Here is a 16151-nt window from a genome sequence, read left to right on the forward strand (position 1 = left end):
AGGGAATTTAAGGTCAAAACAAGTAGAAGAGGCTATGATCCAAACTGTCCACAAGAGGGCGATAATTTACTGTGGATCTTGGTGCTTAAATTGAGAATGGTCACTATGCTCAAGTTGGTGGCTGTACAGGTGCTTCGTCTCATTACAGTACTCGGAATTCTGGTATGCATACTACTCATTTAAAGTTATTTGTAACTGCGGTGGAACCTTGGCCAACACTAGCACTGCACTTTATGCTTCTTTTAGTACTCATTGGGCAGTGACTTACGAAGATGTCGGTTGGTTTAACCTTGAGATAATAAGCACCAGTGGCTCGATTCCGATGATTATTTTTGAAGAAGAAACCACTAGCATGTATGGTTCCGACAGTTCACAAGAGGAGACCAGTGGTTATTGGATTTGTGTCGAGATCATGAGAGTCACAACGGTTCTGGTGTCCGTTAGAAAGCTGCAGCAACAGTGCCTTCCATTAGACGAGCTTACCTACATCTTATACAACCGAGTTCATTTCACAGTTTACATCCTTGAGGACAAGGATGATTTGGAGAGGTCGGTAGTTGTCATGAACCTACTTGAGGCAGACCATCTTGGTTATGGGCATGCCTTATCTAGTTGGGCGTCGGGTGCCGTTAGTAGTCTAGGTATAGTTATTCATGCGAGTGGCTCGTGATCTGCACGATACTAGTGTTGCATCTAGCCTTTTATACAGAATGTTGTACACATATCTGGGTAATGAATTGAATAATGTAAAACTCTATCTTCTTCTCTAATACCTTCTGCAACTCCTTTCTCTAACAATGTCTTCTTTAGGGCTGCACATGGGTCGGGTTGGGTCGGGTTTGGCCTCATCCGTCACCCAACCCACTGATGGTGGGTAACAGAAGTTGTCACCCGCAACCAACCCAACATTACAATGGGTCGGTTTTTACCGACCCACATTACGGTGGGTTGGATCGGATGGGTGGTGGGTTACCCACCATAAAATACAATGAACATTACATTAATAGTGCTTTTGGTTCAAGTTTTTGGAAGCCCAGGAATACAATTACAAGGTAATCCAATTCCAGGAATTGGATTCCTAAGAATGAGATTCCTGATTCAAATATTATTGTTTGGTTGACATAATCCAATTACAGGGTAATCAATAAATCCCAAATCACTTTAGTACCTTTCCTTCCCTTTAAAACTTTGATAGCTAAGAACAAACCAATTCTAAAAGTTTGAATTTCAAATTTCTAAACCAAAATACTGTTTCTAGTAGTTCCAAAAATTCAAAAAATTCTAAACAAACAAGTTGTAATACTAAAACAGTAAGGACTGAAAAGTATTGTTTCTAGTAGTTCCTCCTAACATCACTCACAAACATAAACTACATTACTTAAGAATCTTGTTCTTCACATAGTTGGATCGTTTTTCTTCCCCCATGCCGAAGAAAACCTTTGTTTTTGTAGATGAATCGAGAATAATAGATGCGGCATCTATCACCTCATCTTCAGTGAGCCCATCTATCTTATTCAACTCCTCAAACAAGCGTTTATTGACATCGGCTTCTTGAGCAAGGGACACACGAACCGCTTCAAAGTGATCAAGTGTACCCGTCACAAATTTGCTAAACGAATTAGCCATCAAACTAAGGCCATTTGAATCTCCACTTGATTCACCGGATACAATGCCAAAGGATGATGAACGTACCCTTTTCCTTCTACCTTTACCACTATTTGACTCGGACTGATTACTTTGTTGTTGATCATTTTCTTCTTCCTTTTCTTGTTCGCCTTCTTTCTCGATCTCTTCTAGTTCTTCAGCAAGTGAAGCAGCCCCTTTACCATTTGCCCTATCTTCAGCAAATATCTCAACTAATGCATCTAAATGAGGGAATGCTTTCCCATACAGTCCCTTTGCATTTGTATGAGACTGCAAGAACAAAAGCAACAAACAGAAACTTGTTACCAGACTAGGTGATTACCATTTATACATGATTGTAATTACCATTGCATAACAACACATATTACATTTATACAGGACTTGTGCTACTTATACATGACCTAACAGTTGAAAATGTTATCAGGTGTAACGATGATATATTGCTTACGCTTGTGGTTAGGCTACTGAAAAACATCTCTGAAATAGAAACTAACTGCTCAAGGTGTACCACAAATCCACAAATCCATATATTATCCACAATTAATATGCGCCCTGAAGAAGACAAAGATAACGGCACACAGCCACAAAAAGATCGCCAAATTTTCATTCAAATGATATGCCAAGTGATTTATACCGACTATTCTCGCCCTGTTATTTTTCTGACGACAATTGTCACGTCGTTCGTATTTGTTTTGATACTTGTTGCGCTGATCACTACAATCTGTCCATGAAATGTCTGTATGTACTAACTGCTCAAGGACGAACAACTAACTGCTCAAGGTGTACCACAAATCCAACACGTTATTGTTGAGATGTCACGTAAGTTACCTAAAATCAACTCCAACTATATCAAGGACAGGTACTGACGAGGACGAACAACTAACTGCTCAAGGTGTACCACAAATCCAACACGTTATTGTTGAGATGTCACGTAAGTTACCTAAAACATTGATACTAAGATTCTATATCTGAGTGTCTGTTTCGATATATGCACATTCATATGTAATTGGCCATGACAAAATATTTAAATATAAATTATGTAAACTAGTGAACATAAAGGTGAGGAGAAAGAAATTATACGGTCTGCAGTGATAGAAGCCTATGACCACATTACTAACATGCCGCTTTAGTTATTATGGATTAGATGTTATGAAACAGGGAAGAAAACAGCCTCTGACATATAGTTTACCATGAATGAATAACTCAGTAGTTTCGAAAATACCTTAGCCCAGTCATCAAATAAACTTTTTTCGCACACAAGCTTGTTGTTTATGTAATCAAATTCAAACCCACTGCCAATAGTTACCATTTCATTGATGGCCATCGCATGTTTCTTCAAAGTCTTGATTCTAGAATCGATGTTGGTAGTAGTTAACCCACAAGTTGGTAGTTTCTCAGTTAGTTTCTGCTCAATAACTTTCAAGTAGCCCGATTTAAATCCGGTATCACTTTTCCACTTGCCATCGAGCGTAAGTTCCGTCAATATATCAACCAATACGTTATCTTCAGCTTCTACCCAACTCCGATGAGGTGCCATTACTTTCCTGTTTACAAGCATTCACACAAAATAATTATAACTTCACCAATCCATGAAGAGTGAACATTACTATAATCAAGATACGGTATGCAACTTTAAGTGACCCAAAATTGAATAGCTTATAAGTCCACACATAACCAAGTCTACAACAATTTAGAGAAATCAAATTCTAATGTGTAAAGAAGAAAAAATCTATGAGCATAACATTCATCAAATAAAAGATCACGAGCACCAAAAAATAAACCCTAGATTTTCCAAATTTCTAAACCAAATAACAAGATCTAAGGGAAAAAATTTAACAGCTAAAGCCTCAAAAAACAAAATACAAACTGTACCTTGCAATCATATAGACAAATTGAACAAATTACTTCAATCCACGGTAAATGTATATAGAAGGACGTACACCTCTTGTTTTCATGTCTCCAAAGAGTCTCAGTGCTTCCTCAGTATGCCCTAGCCGCCCAAATCCTTCAATTAAAGCAGTATAGGTAAGGAGATCTGGCTTAAGTCCTCTTTCACACATTTCTTGCAGGAAAACTAAGCACAGATCCATCCTTCCCAGTTTTCGCAAACTGGTGATTAATGTGTTGTAAGAGACTATGTTTGGCACCATGTCGGTTTCCTTCATTGAAGAAAACTGATGTAGCAATTCATCGACACGACCAACACGGCCCAAAATTGCTAAAACTGTATTGAATGTGATAGTATCTGGTTCACATTTCAAATCCTTCATATGATCAAATATTAGCAATGCTGTATCAATCTGCCCAGATTTGTCAAAGCTAGAAATAATCTTGTTCATAACCGTGGCACTTATTCATACACACTTCAACCAATTGACCCGATGCAACAAAATTCAGTCGGATGTTTGTTCTTCCACAGCTATAACATTGAGTAGATACAAGATGCAAAAGTTCATAGGTTTCATAGGAGTTCTCATTTTTTTTCTTTTTGGTTGCGACATTATCAAACATAAATCCTTATAACTTCAATGGAGTTCAATAAACATACAGTAACAAACGAAAGTTATTAAAAATTAGACTAATACAGGAAAATCAAAGTTTTTTAACTAACTACGCGTCTACGTCTACGTGCAGTCCATCTTTCCCACATTTGATCAGCTAACTCTTTCCTCTGAACAACCCAATAATCTGAGGAATCAACAAATTCTATCATTCGACTTTCTTGAGGAGAAACCAAATTAACTGGTCCATCTTCATAATTGTCTTCGGGTAGAAATTCATCCATAGGCATTTCTCTCCTAATAAGGTTATGGATCAAACAACAAGCCATGATAAAACAACAATGTATGTTTACTGGATACCATGAAGGACTCCGAAGTATTGCCCATCTCATTTTCAACAATCCAAAAACGCGTTCAATCACATTCCTAGCCCTACAATGTTTCATATTGAATAGTTCTTCAGCTTTCCTTGGTTCTAAACGACCTTGCCCCTATTCCTTTAAATGATAACGTTGACCTCTAAAAGGCGCAAGAAATCCTCCACTATTCGGATAACCGGCATCGACAAGGTAATAGTAACCTAGACAAGTCAGCATGCAAAAACCATCATTATCTCACTAAAGAACACTAGAAACACCCATTCTTTTAATACACTAATGAACTTACCTTGTGGAACTTCTAAGCCATTCTTTTTGTATATTGCTTCTCTAAGAACACGAGAATCGGCAGCTGAACCTTCCCAGCCAGGATACACATATATAACCTCCAAGTTATGGGAGCATACACATAATACATTAGTTGCAATCGAGCTCTTCCTTGTACGATACCTAGGCTTGTCTTCGGTTGCCACATGGATACTAATATGTGTTCCATCTAATGCCCCTAGGCAGTTCTAAAGGTAAACAAGGTATTACTGATTCATTAAGGATACGGGGTATATTCTTAAAAGACATGAAACATCAAAGTTTGAGTTCATACCTTGAAGCAATTCCATCTCTCATCAACAGAACTTGTAGCCACTGCAACTGGTTGTTTAAGCAACTCCCCTTGAAGTCTAATAACTCCTCTCAACACCGTGTTTACATATCTGCTAATGGTTTCTCCAGATCGCTTGAACATAAACCCTACAACTCTATTCTTATGGTGATGTGCAATTACATACAAAAATACTGCAACCATTTCTTCAACATCAGAATTCCTATTATCTTCTAGTCCGCTTATGGTGGATAGCTTATGGCAAAGTATTCGAAAAGTACGTCTATCGAGGCGAAGTTGCGATTTACATTTTGTGTCGCTTTTGTAAACTAAATCTTGCATCACCCACAGTCGTACGGTAGTCATTTCAAAACAATCATTTGATCTTAACACGCAACTTTGGTAACGCAGAACATATGAATAAAAGTAGAGGTAAAATAAAGTTACAGCATCCAACGTTGTTCGGATATTATCATTCATCATTTCTAGTTTTCTTTTCTTTGTCAAGACTAGAGGAGCCATACTGGAAGTTGGTCTGAGTTCAACAAGCATAAGAAAAGGACAGTCAAGCATAATAAACACATGTACAATATTTCCAGGTTGGAGGCAAGCTACATTCAGATAGAAAATAATGCACATATACAGAATACAGCAAAGCAATCAAAATCAATGATTCTAAACTGATTGTGTAATAGTAGCCTAGGTGTAATCGTACTTGTTCTTTACAAGGATATCACGAGTGTATAAAGTAATGTCTTATGGTGCAGACTCAACAAGAAAAACAGAACACGAAAGTTAATAATAGTACTTACGAGAAAAGTTAAAGCAAATCGAGACGCCCTTCCTGATTGTGTAACTTGTAGTAGAACAACAATGACCTATATGTGAAAAATAGAAATGAGAACTAGTCAGTCGATGCATATACATCAGCAAACTATGAAGACAATTTAACTGGAACAACAACAATTTCGGCGATGTTAGAAGACAAATTAAGTAAAGATGCATATACATCAGCAAACTATGAATACAACTTAAACCTGATTCTCCAATTGTAACAAGGCTAAAATCTGAACAAAAAACCCTTTGCGAATCTGGGGACAGAAATACTCAGCACTTTCATGCATATGCAAATACAGAAGATGACAAAATAAATTAGCAGCCCTTAAAAACCCTTTGCGAATCTGGCACAAAAAAAAACTTATAGACAAAAAGCTACAAAGTACTCAGCAAACCCAATTCACGAGAGTACACGAAATTCCATTTTCATCTGGTACTTGAAATAACTGTTCACTAGACGAGCACAGGATAAGTGAGCAAAGAGTAAAACAGGTAAGACAAATTGTATATATTTATTACTAGGTATTGATTCCAGTCTTATCCTTCCATTTTCAGCAAAAACTATAATAATAACCAGACAAAAACCAATCGCAATATTAAGGATATACTGGATAACTAAAGTTTGTTTAAACACCACATCATGGGTAAGACATCCGTCGTCAGGCTTTGTGAATAAAGTTCAAGAAAGATTTGTTCTCAGGCACTACAGTACAGCAATGCTTCCGAACTCAAGGTCAGATCGCTTAAATTTTAGTTCTTTCAGACATATGTTAGCATACCTAGTGTAACACCAACCATACACAAATATTGAGCTTATCATGAGCCAACAAGATGGCCATCCTATTTAGAGATGTGAGAGGTGAAATAATTGTACTAACTTTTGTAAATATTGTGAAAAGTTGCAAGTTAGAAACAAGATGAAAGAACACAAACATCAAATAAAACAGTCATATTACAGATTGTTTTCACATGCCACTTGGTTCTCAAAAATATAATCCTAATATTTATCATCTGTGTGAATCGGGTCACAAAATATAAGTCCCATACAGTCCAATTTGAACTTCTATTGTAATATGATATAGTTATCAGGATTGGGGAGTACCAATCTCTTAGATATGGAAAAAGAAAAAATCAAGTGAGACAACATTAAACCAGATACCTTAAACGAATCTCCTCTGAGCTATCCTTTGCTTTTTCTTTTTTCACATCATCCCCCATTGTAACCAAGAAAGGTAATTTGCATTACCTTAGTTAAGTTAAGATGACATCAGAAAGATTATTCTAATCAACTTAGTTAAGTTGACATCAGAAAGATTATTCTAATCAACTTAGTTAAGTTGAAAATTCATTGACACAGACGGACGAAATATGCTATTCAAAAGTTACCAAACAATATAGCTTGAAGAAAGCAAAGATCCTTCATCGAAACAAGAACAAGAGACATACTCTTCTATAATGTATTTCAAGACCCTTCCCAGATATGTGGCCAAGATTCACAGTTAGAAGTAACATAGTCATAGTCCTAGATGATACATGCCATAAATAATCAACAACCAAATAAATCCAGGGCAGATACAATATCAATAATAAGTGACTAAATCGTCCATATAATCCCACTTTTCTCTATCAACGAAGAGGTTCAATAAAAAAGAAGAGCAGTTCCAAGAGCTTCTCCAAATCTGAAATCTACTATCAATGTTAGAATTACTCGTTGGATAGACGATTAAGTGAAGTAGGTGTGTTTTCTGGAGCTATCAATAAAAACAGGTGTTATTGAGCTATCAAAGGTGAGAGGTTTAATGGATTTCGTTAGTAGAGGACGTCAATTGATAGTATATATTAGGAGAAGAATTAAGCAACAAAATTAACAACCAACTAAACTGAAATCATCAAAAAATCAGAAGAAATAATCAAAAAAATCAAAGAGAGGTGAGGAATTACCTAATCCTAAATCCCCAAAATCAGAGATGGATTTTGCGCCCTCGAAATCAGAGATGGATTTGTTTTAGAATATGATACGGTTTCTTGTCGAAGTAGAAGAATAATCAACGATTAACAGTCTCAATCCTTCTCGATCTCCATTGATTTTTCTCTGGTTTTTTTTTTCTTCTCCTTCAGCCCGTCGCTCGAGTTTGGAAATGGAGAAATGTGAAAACGGGATTTTGTTTTGTTACGAGGCAGTCTCGTAATTTCCTTTCCTCCGCGTTTTTTTTCCCGGAATCGGACTGCATTCCATTGGAATAGGGATGCAATGGAAAAGAAGGCTTTGGGGGGAATTGGATTACCCAGGAATCCAATTACGAAACTATATGGACTGTTTGGTCTGGGGTAATTGGATGGATTCCCTAGGAATCCAATTCTTGGACGTCCAAAAACTTGAACCAAACGCACTATAAGAAACCAATTGAAATAAGCCAACCCAAAATCAATCTTAGGAAACAAAACCCTAATTAGTATTTACAAATTACAATGATTCCTAGTCTCACTTTTGGTTGTTGGTTTACTGGTGACGATGTTGATTGATTGTTGCTGGTGATGCTGTGATTTGATTTACAAAGCGAAGAGAAAATGAAAAAATAAACTGAGCCTCTGAGACTGCCGTTGAAGGGAACTGATTGAAGACTCTTCAGTGAAGAGAAGCTACCGATGATTAGGTTTAGGCATTATATATTATCACTTCAATGGATGTGGTTCATCTAGGATAGGTAATCTAAGGGTTAGCATTAATTTAGAAATATTTAGGTGGGTGGGTGGGTTGGGTCGGGTGAGGGAAGTTGTCACCCATAGTCGACCCACCATACGATGATTTTTGATGTTGTGACCCATAGTCGACCCGCTCCTAAGTGGGTTGGGTCGGGTGCGGGTAATTTCAGGCGGATGTGGGTTGGGTTGGTGGGTTGAGTCGGTTTTGTGCTGCCCTAGTCTTCTTCTTCTTATCACTATAATTCGCCTAATTATTCTCCTGATCCTCCAATCCCTTCTATCTATTCTCAATTATCTCAATCCATAGAGATGAAAGTTGTTCCTGATAATCCAATTTGTAGTGAGTTCACTACACATGCAAAGTACATATTCGACTAAATATAAATCTCTTTTGATAAGTTTATATGAGCACCGAGCTCAATTGAAACTCCAATTGATGGTGTCATGTGTAGGCATCAATTGGTCTTGCTTGTTTCGATGTTGTCATATGATTCCTTTCTTAGTGAATAGAGCCATACATTGGCATCAGATAACGCTAGACGGTGGCATCATGAATTACGTCGGGCATTTGCATCGAATGCCTTAGTCATTTAACATTAATATTAGCATTCCATGGAGTCAACACGAGGTAATGAAGCAAGCTTAGGCATGAATATGCAACGAAGTTGTAAATAACCGGAAAAATTCGCCTTCATCGCTACGCCCGACAGGCCAAAACTCTATGATGCGTCATCATAACGCATATAACGATTCGTAAAGCTTTACTTATTTCCAGGAAAATGCACGTTGATTTTTACTTACAAGCATACATAAGTAGCTTCACATTGTTCGAACTTACCCTTATTCTGCGAAGAGTGCAAGGCCAAGTGCTAATATTAATGCATTTTTAAACTTTTCGAGTCATATCCAAGTATATGGCATGCCTTGGACTTGTACATAGGTCATTTTCATCTTCCTTACTTCATTTCGGCATTGAGATGGATGTATGTGATGGTTTTTTTGTGCCAAAGGTACATCGGTCAGGTTCATGCTATTCTTACCTTGCATCATCCTTGTGATGCAAGTGGATTAATGCGAGCTTCCCAAATTTGCGTACCAGTTAGCTTCCTTTTCCTTGCCATGCCAAATTCGTAGTTGGCATATGCCTATATTGGGTACCTTGATATGAAGTATGAGCATCCAAAGAATATACTACAACTACCTCTTGTATGTAAACAATCATCTCTTGCCTCACATTGCCAATCCAGATGATATGAGTTATTAAAATGTCACAATAACCTCTAAATTATATGACATGAACGACAAAGTTCTGGGACAAATATACGTTACATTAAGGCTGCCAACGTACCCAACCCACACCATGAAGGAATCAATCAAAGACCGTATTTCATATGAAAGGTCATATCTAGTAGAACACGTAACTCGAGCATAATAAGGCGAAGACATCATCGATGCAAAGTCCAAGTCCAAGTAAAGCCTTGTATGCATATGAAAAGGGTATTTTGAAAGTGATGCATAATCATGTGTATCATTTGTGGAACTTAGGTCGTAAGTAGCTCGACCCATGCAAATTATTGTAACTTTCACCTCTCTTTCATTTTGTATAATTCTGATGCATTTTTGGTTTAGCAACACAACAACGATGATGCTTAGGCATCATGAAGCTCTCTCGAGAAGGAAACGCTACATGATGATACTCTCAGATCATAGATGCTTTACCAGCCAAATCAACCAACATCTTTTATCTAAATATGTCTTGTTGATATTTGTAGAAATAATTTTGGGGGAGTAAAGTGCCATATAACAAGTCCACCTACTTTCCCGATAACGAATTATGAAAAGATGCATCATAGTGATGTATTTCCAGTTCTCGGCCAATGACCAACTTTTGGAATGCAACATAATGATTCCTTTTAGCTCTTGGCCAGGATCGTACTTGCATAATGCAACCTAGGGGTGCAATTTCCGTTCTTGTCCAGCATGCCCTTGAGCATCATAGAGTATGCAACACATGCCTGAAATGAAGCTTCACATCATTCAATGACGTATTTTTGACCATGTGTCATGCGAAAAATAGAGGTATTACAGAAGTGGCCATCACCAGCAAAAAGAAAAGCGGTGCCGGTGGCTACCGCTACTAACTACGCGAAATGGTCGTTGTCTAGCACAAGTAACAAGAAAGAACAAAAAAAACAGATGGATGGTGTCAACGACGAGGGGTGATGAAAAGTCGGTGGCTAGTGCCAACTACGAGAGAAGACGGTGTTGGTGCAAGACTTTGTCGGTGCCATCCATGAGATTGGGGTGCTTTAAATCCCTCCGAGAAATTCATATTTGTGCATCACTCAGGAGGTTGCAGTTATGTTCGATTTCAGTGGTTAACCCCAATTCTCGAATAGAAAAGACTCACCTTTCATATTCTAAAAAAGAATTCTAGAGTTGAAGTTAATTTGGTTGGTGAAAAAAGTGTGCAAAACAACAATTATCAGAAGAAATCCTGAAATTTTTGAATTGTGTGCATTTTACCGCGACGACCATACCTTTTAGGATTAAAGTATTAACCAACCTATTGATTATAAAGATCTTAGATGTTTCAACCGGTAGCGATAGTGACAATAGATGTTTTCATACTAATAACGCCAATCAATTTATTGAATAACGTAGGATTTTTAGTTGTTTCAATTTTTACTTCATCAACGACATTCTCAAATAGCTTTTTATTCGTATAATAAGAATAGAAATGGTAAAAGGCTTTTATAATATTAATGATGTCTATTGAATATGGCTTGAAGTAATTGTAACACTATCATAGATTGTAGAGATTGAAGGAAGAAAAAGAAGAACGGAGAATTTTTCTTCTAACATGCCCGAAAGATGGGATCTTTATCAGTCTAACCTAGTTTTGACCTGAAAAACAAACATATTGAATCAGATCTGACTCAGTCAGATGTTTTCTGTCAGATCCAGACGAGTCAGCTGCAAACAAATAAGGTGTAAATATAAAATTTCTAGGACTTCAACCTTGGATCTGTTGCATGCAATACGACTTAAACTACATTCAACTTGTCTAGCTCATGCTTTTAGCAAACATCGGACTTTGGCCCTGAATATAAGGCCATCTCAATTAGTAACAAAACAACCAAGAGATTGAGATGTTTGATTTGGTATTTTATGGGAAGCCGTGTTACTAATCCTGCTCTACTTTGCAGCTTTGGTAAGACACTTCTCGCGTCGACAAAAGCAGCTTTGGTGTAGTTTTCAGACACTTCTCGCATCGACAAAAGATACGACGTTATCAGAATATTATCCAATGTAGAAAGAAAAATCGGCGAGGAATTGAAAAAGGGTGGGGATATTGCTGACTTGGACGTGGGAGTCCATCCAGCTTTCTTTTTGTGATGCGAGTCATTTAAGATCTGCAAAGCCACAAGAACTTGTGGCTCACAAATTTTCTTCCATATGACGTGGCGTCCACCAAAGCTCATTAAACACACAAGTAAAAATCATTTCCAAACTCACCTCAAAATTATCTCAACGCAGCGCAAAGAAAAATAAACAGACAGACTACTCCAAAATCACTTTATCAAATCCCAAACTGAAACAACAAAATCCTAGTCAAGCTCGAGATTATCGAACTCAAACTCACTATTTTTAGAGAGAGAGAAAGGAAAGAAAATCTAGCGAGCGAGAGACAGAGAAAAGAATACAGAAAGAAATGTCAGAAGCCCATAAAGATCCAGCTATTAAGCTATTTGGAAAGACAATTCTTCCTTTACCTCTATGTAGCAGCGAGAATTCAGTCATATCCATAGATGGAGGAGGAAATCATGACTTCTCTAATCAAGATTTTGGGAATTCACCGGAGAATTTCAGGGATAATAATGAAACAAGTCAAGCAGTTCTACAAGATAAGGTATAAAATCTAGCCAAAATCTATAGATGAAGTTGTTCTTTTTCTTAGTTAATGTTTAGATTTTGAAAATCTATTAACAACCCAGAATTCATTGACCTGAAATGAATTAGGGGTTGATATTACTTTTATTGTTTAATTTTGTATGTTCGGATGTTCCTGTACTATGATTGATTTAGTGTTTCAGTTGTATGTATGGTTTGTTAGTTTTATTTCCCTTTTTTGAAGGAACTTCTCTATTTTGGGGATTGATGATAGTGTCCTTGTTTTAGTATCAAATTTAGTTTAGTTGTACTTCAAATTCTGGCTCAAATCTTTCCTCTTTTGTAATTGAAAGATTTTTGTTTCAATTTCAGTAGAGTTTTCATTTTTAGAGTTCAGGGTTTTTGAGGTCCACTACCTTAAAAAGATGTTTTTAGTGGTTGAGGGTTGTGAGATCTTTTTAGTGGTTCAGTTTTGCTTCATGTTTTTAGTGGCTCAGTTTTGTTATGCAAAAATCTCCCATGTGTTCTGTTCCTATAGATCTCTAGCGACTGAAGTTTGGTCATATAATCATATTAACATACAATTCTTCATTGATTTGCTATTGAGTTGAGAGCTTCAAAATAATTTGTTAATTTTAGTATTTTATTGAATTTCAATTGACTATAATTGAGTGAGAATGAGTATGTTCCTTGACTTGAATTTCTCAAGTGTTGTTTATGTATTTGGGAAGTAATTTGGTGTTTACTAGTAGTCCCTTTGATTGATTCTGATCCTACTAAGATATTGAAGTTTAAAGATCTTGTTACGTCTAACTACGGAAAATTGAACATGAAATTTTCCTTGATTTGATAGAACTATCCATACATCGTTGAATAAAACTTTCTTTTTATTTGCCACTAACCATAGTTTTTGTTTACAATTTTCAGAATACAGAAGTAAGAGAACCTACTGAAGCTAACGACAAAGATGGAGCATCAGCTATGGCTCTTGAAGAGCTAACAATTCCTAGTACGTCCTCTGGAATGAATGACAACCCTAAAACACCATCATCTGACAAAGAAACTGCACTACAGAATACAGAAGAAGAAAATAGCGAAACTAGTGCCTCACAAGATAAGACTCTAAAGAAGCCTGACAAAATTCTTCCATGTCCTCGCTGTAATAGCATGGACACAAAGTTTTGTTACTACAACAATTACAATGTTAACCAACCACGACACTTCTGCAAGAACTGCCAAAGATATTGGACAGCTGGTGGAACCATGAGAAATGTTCCAGTTGGTGCTGGACGTAGAAAGAACAAGAATTCAGCTTCCCATTACAGACAGTTGTCCGTTTCTGAGACCATTCATACAGCTAATACTAATATTTCTGATGGGATTCAACATCCAGCTTTTAAACGCAATGGAACGGTTCTCACTTTTGGACCAGACAATCCCTTATGCGAGTCTATGGCTTCGGGTTTGAGCCTTGCAGACCAAACAATGTTAAAGAATGGATTTCACCGGTCAGAAGATCAAAAAATTCCAGATTCTTGTGGAGGAACGAACGATGAAGAGAACTCGAGCAGATTTTCTTCAACTGCTTCTAATTCTACTCAAGGAAGTAGAATTGCATTGCACGAACCAGTGATGCCGAATTGTCATGGTTTCACTCCACAAATGGCATGCTTTCCAGGGTCTCCTTGGGGCTATCCATGGAACTCAGCTCAGTGGAATTCAGCAGTACCTCCTCCCGGTTTTTGTGCTTCGAGCTTTCCCATACCGTTTTATCCTGCAGCTCCTTATTGGGGTTGTGCAGTTCCAGGAAATTGGAGCCTTCCTTGGTTAGCTCCATCATCTTCTGCACCTATTTCAGGCGGTCCACCTCCACCGGGATCTAGTACTACATTAGGAAAGCATACAAGAGAAGGTGACACAGTTAAACAAAATGTTCCAGTAAATGAAGATAAACCAGCACAAAGTAATTCATCAGAGAGAAGTCTTTGGATTCCTAAGACTTTGAGGATTGACGATCCTGGTGAAGCTGCAAGGAGTTCCATATGGGCCACACTAGGGATTAAAAACGATATAGCTGATTCGGTCAGTGGAGGAAGTCTCTTTAAGGCCTTCCAGTCGAAGTCTAGTGAAAAGAGTCACGTAACGGAATCCTCACAGGTGTTGCAAGCAAACCCTGCAGCCTTGTCTCGGTCACTAAACTTCCAGGAAATCTCATAATGGGCGTTGCAGGAAACTTTTTAGAAATGTTTCATGGCAGTGGAATGGGTTCATTGAGGTGGCTTTCACCACATGTTGTTTCCATGTAGAATACGTCGATCCATCAGCTACATTCCACGACATCCTAGAAAACGAGGTTGAAGATCTTGTTTCCGTGGTGTGAAATTACTATTACTACAGAGTAGCTTAATTTAGATGAATTCCTATTTCGTTTTTTGACCTTAAAATTAGATGGTTTGCTTGCTCAGGTGGAGTTCATGTACATATCAATATATGGATTAGGGAGAGATTCTTAGCTCTACCAATTTCTCAGATGTACTAAAATAAAATTTGTGAATTAAATCAGGAATTTCTTCTTCATGTTCTGTGTGTTCGGAACGCATAAGCTGGAAAGCATTCATCGTGTTCTCTATTTCTCAACCTACCTTAGCAGCAGAAACCAATACCTTGGTGAACCTGTTTCTACATTTGTTTTGATACTCACAAACATAATCCAGACATGGCCACCATTTCGCAAAGACAGAAACTGCCATATGTTGCAGATTTGCAGTATATCATCTCAAAATTCCACCAAGATATCCTGTATTCACAACAACAACAGATAACAAACAAATGACAATGGAATGTAGATCTTTTGTACTCAAAATTATGAATCTTGTCTAGAGGTTGGGAAGATCCAAGAGAACTTTTCCATGGTTTAGATTAGGTCCGGGCATTCTTTACAGCTTTCTTTGGAACAATCTAAGGAGACATTACTTACTATGGGAAAGATACTTGAAATGGAGCAAAATTTAAAATGGCAAGCTCATGTAGGTCCTCTCTTGTTGAAGATAAACTTGAATTCTACCATTAAATCCACAGGAATATCCTTTTCTTTTCTTTTTCACAAGTGGCCGCACAAAAAAGAAAAAGGCGTAAAAGGCTGTGAACAAAAGTTGTTGTTTCATGAAGTCCATAAAGCTTTCTTATTCGTCTTTTTCAAAGACTATGAAAATTCTTCAAGCAAAGGCCAAGTAACTTAAGTCGATTTCACTGTAAAATTAAGCACGGTAAAAAAAAAATAAGAAGAGGTCTGCTACCTACCGAGTGTCCGACCAACTCGACTGTCGGAGACTTGGTAAATACATTCATCTTAGGTAGACGGAGAAACGACAAACGAATGGTAGAAACTTGCTGGTGATGATGAATGCACCCACATTATCTCTTTATTTTGATAGTGATAGATGAGGTTTGTAGATAACAGTTTTTAGTCCTAAATGATATTCATTACAGAATTACTGCATTTGTGACTCAGATGGGATTGAAACATTCAGATATTTTGATGCCATTATCATTAATGGGAGGCCAAGTTTATATATCCATCCATCCCCATAGTAAGTT

General features: G+C 37.3%; 2 protein-coding genes and 1 long non-coding RNA gene across 3 annotated transcripts; 1 reads left to right on the plus strand and 2 right to left on the minus strand.

Moving 5' to 3' along the window:
• Nucleotides 1-1374: 1374 nt before the first annotated feature.
• LOC113272695 (pentatricopeptide repeat-containing protein At3g16010-like) lies at nt 1375-4435 on the minus strand. The gene is made up of 4 exons (XM_026522497.1): nt 4256-4435; nt 3550-3944; nt 2867-3188; nt 1375-1914 (listed from the first exon to the last, which is right to left on the minus strand). The coding sequence occupies exons 1-4, from the start codon at nt 4433-4435 to the stop codon at nt 1375-1377; spliced, it is 1437 nt and encodes a 478-aa protein (XP_026378282.1).
• Nucleotides 4436-4603: 168 nt separating this feature from the next.
• LOC113273987 lies at nt 4604-5210 on the minus strand. Its single transcript, XR_003322699.1, has 3 exons — nt 5124-5210; nt 4812-5037; nt 4604-4725 (listed from the first exon to the last, which is right to left on the minus strand). It is a non-coding gene; the product is annotated as an uncharacterized LOC113273987 (long non-coding RNA).
• Nucleotides 5211-12157: 6947 nt separating this feature from the next.
• On the plus strand, nt 12158-15131 carry LOC113275914 (cyclic dof factor 1-like). The gene is made up of 2 exons (XM_026525491.1): nt 12158-12573; nt 13482-15131. Exons 1-2 carry the CDS (start codon nt 12376-12378, stop codon nt 14769-14771), a joined length of 1488 nt encoding a protein of 495 aa, XP_026381276.1. The 5' UTR covers nt 12158-12375; the 3' UTR covers nt 14772-15131.
• Nucleotides 15132-16151: the final 1020 nt, after the last annotated feature.

The sequence above is a fragment of the Papaver somniferum genome, chromosome 4 (genome assembly GCF_003573695.1).
Source record: "Papaver somniferum cultivar HN1 chromosome 4, ASM357369v1, whole genome shotgun sequence".
Taxonomy (NCBI): Eukaryota; Viridiplantae; Streptophyta; class Magnoliopsida; order Ranunculales; family Papaveraceae; genus Papaver; species Papaver somniferum.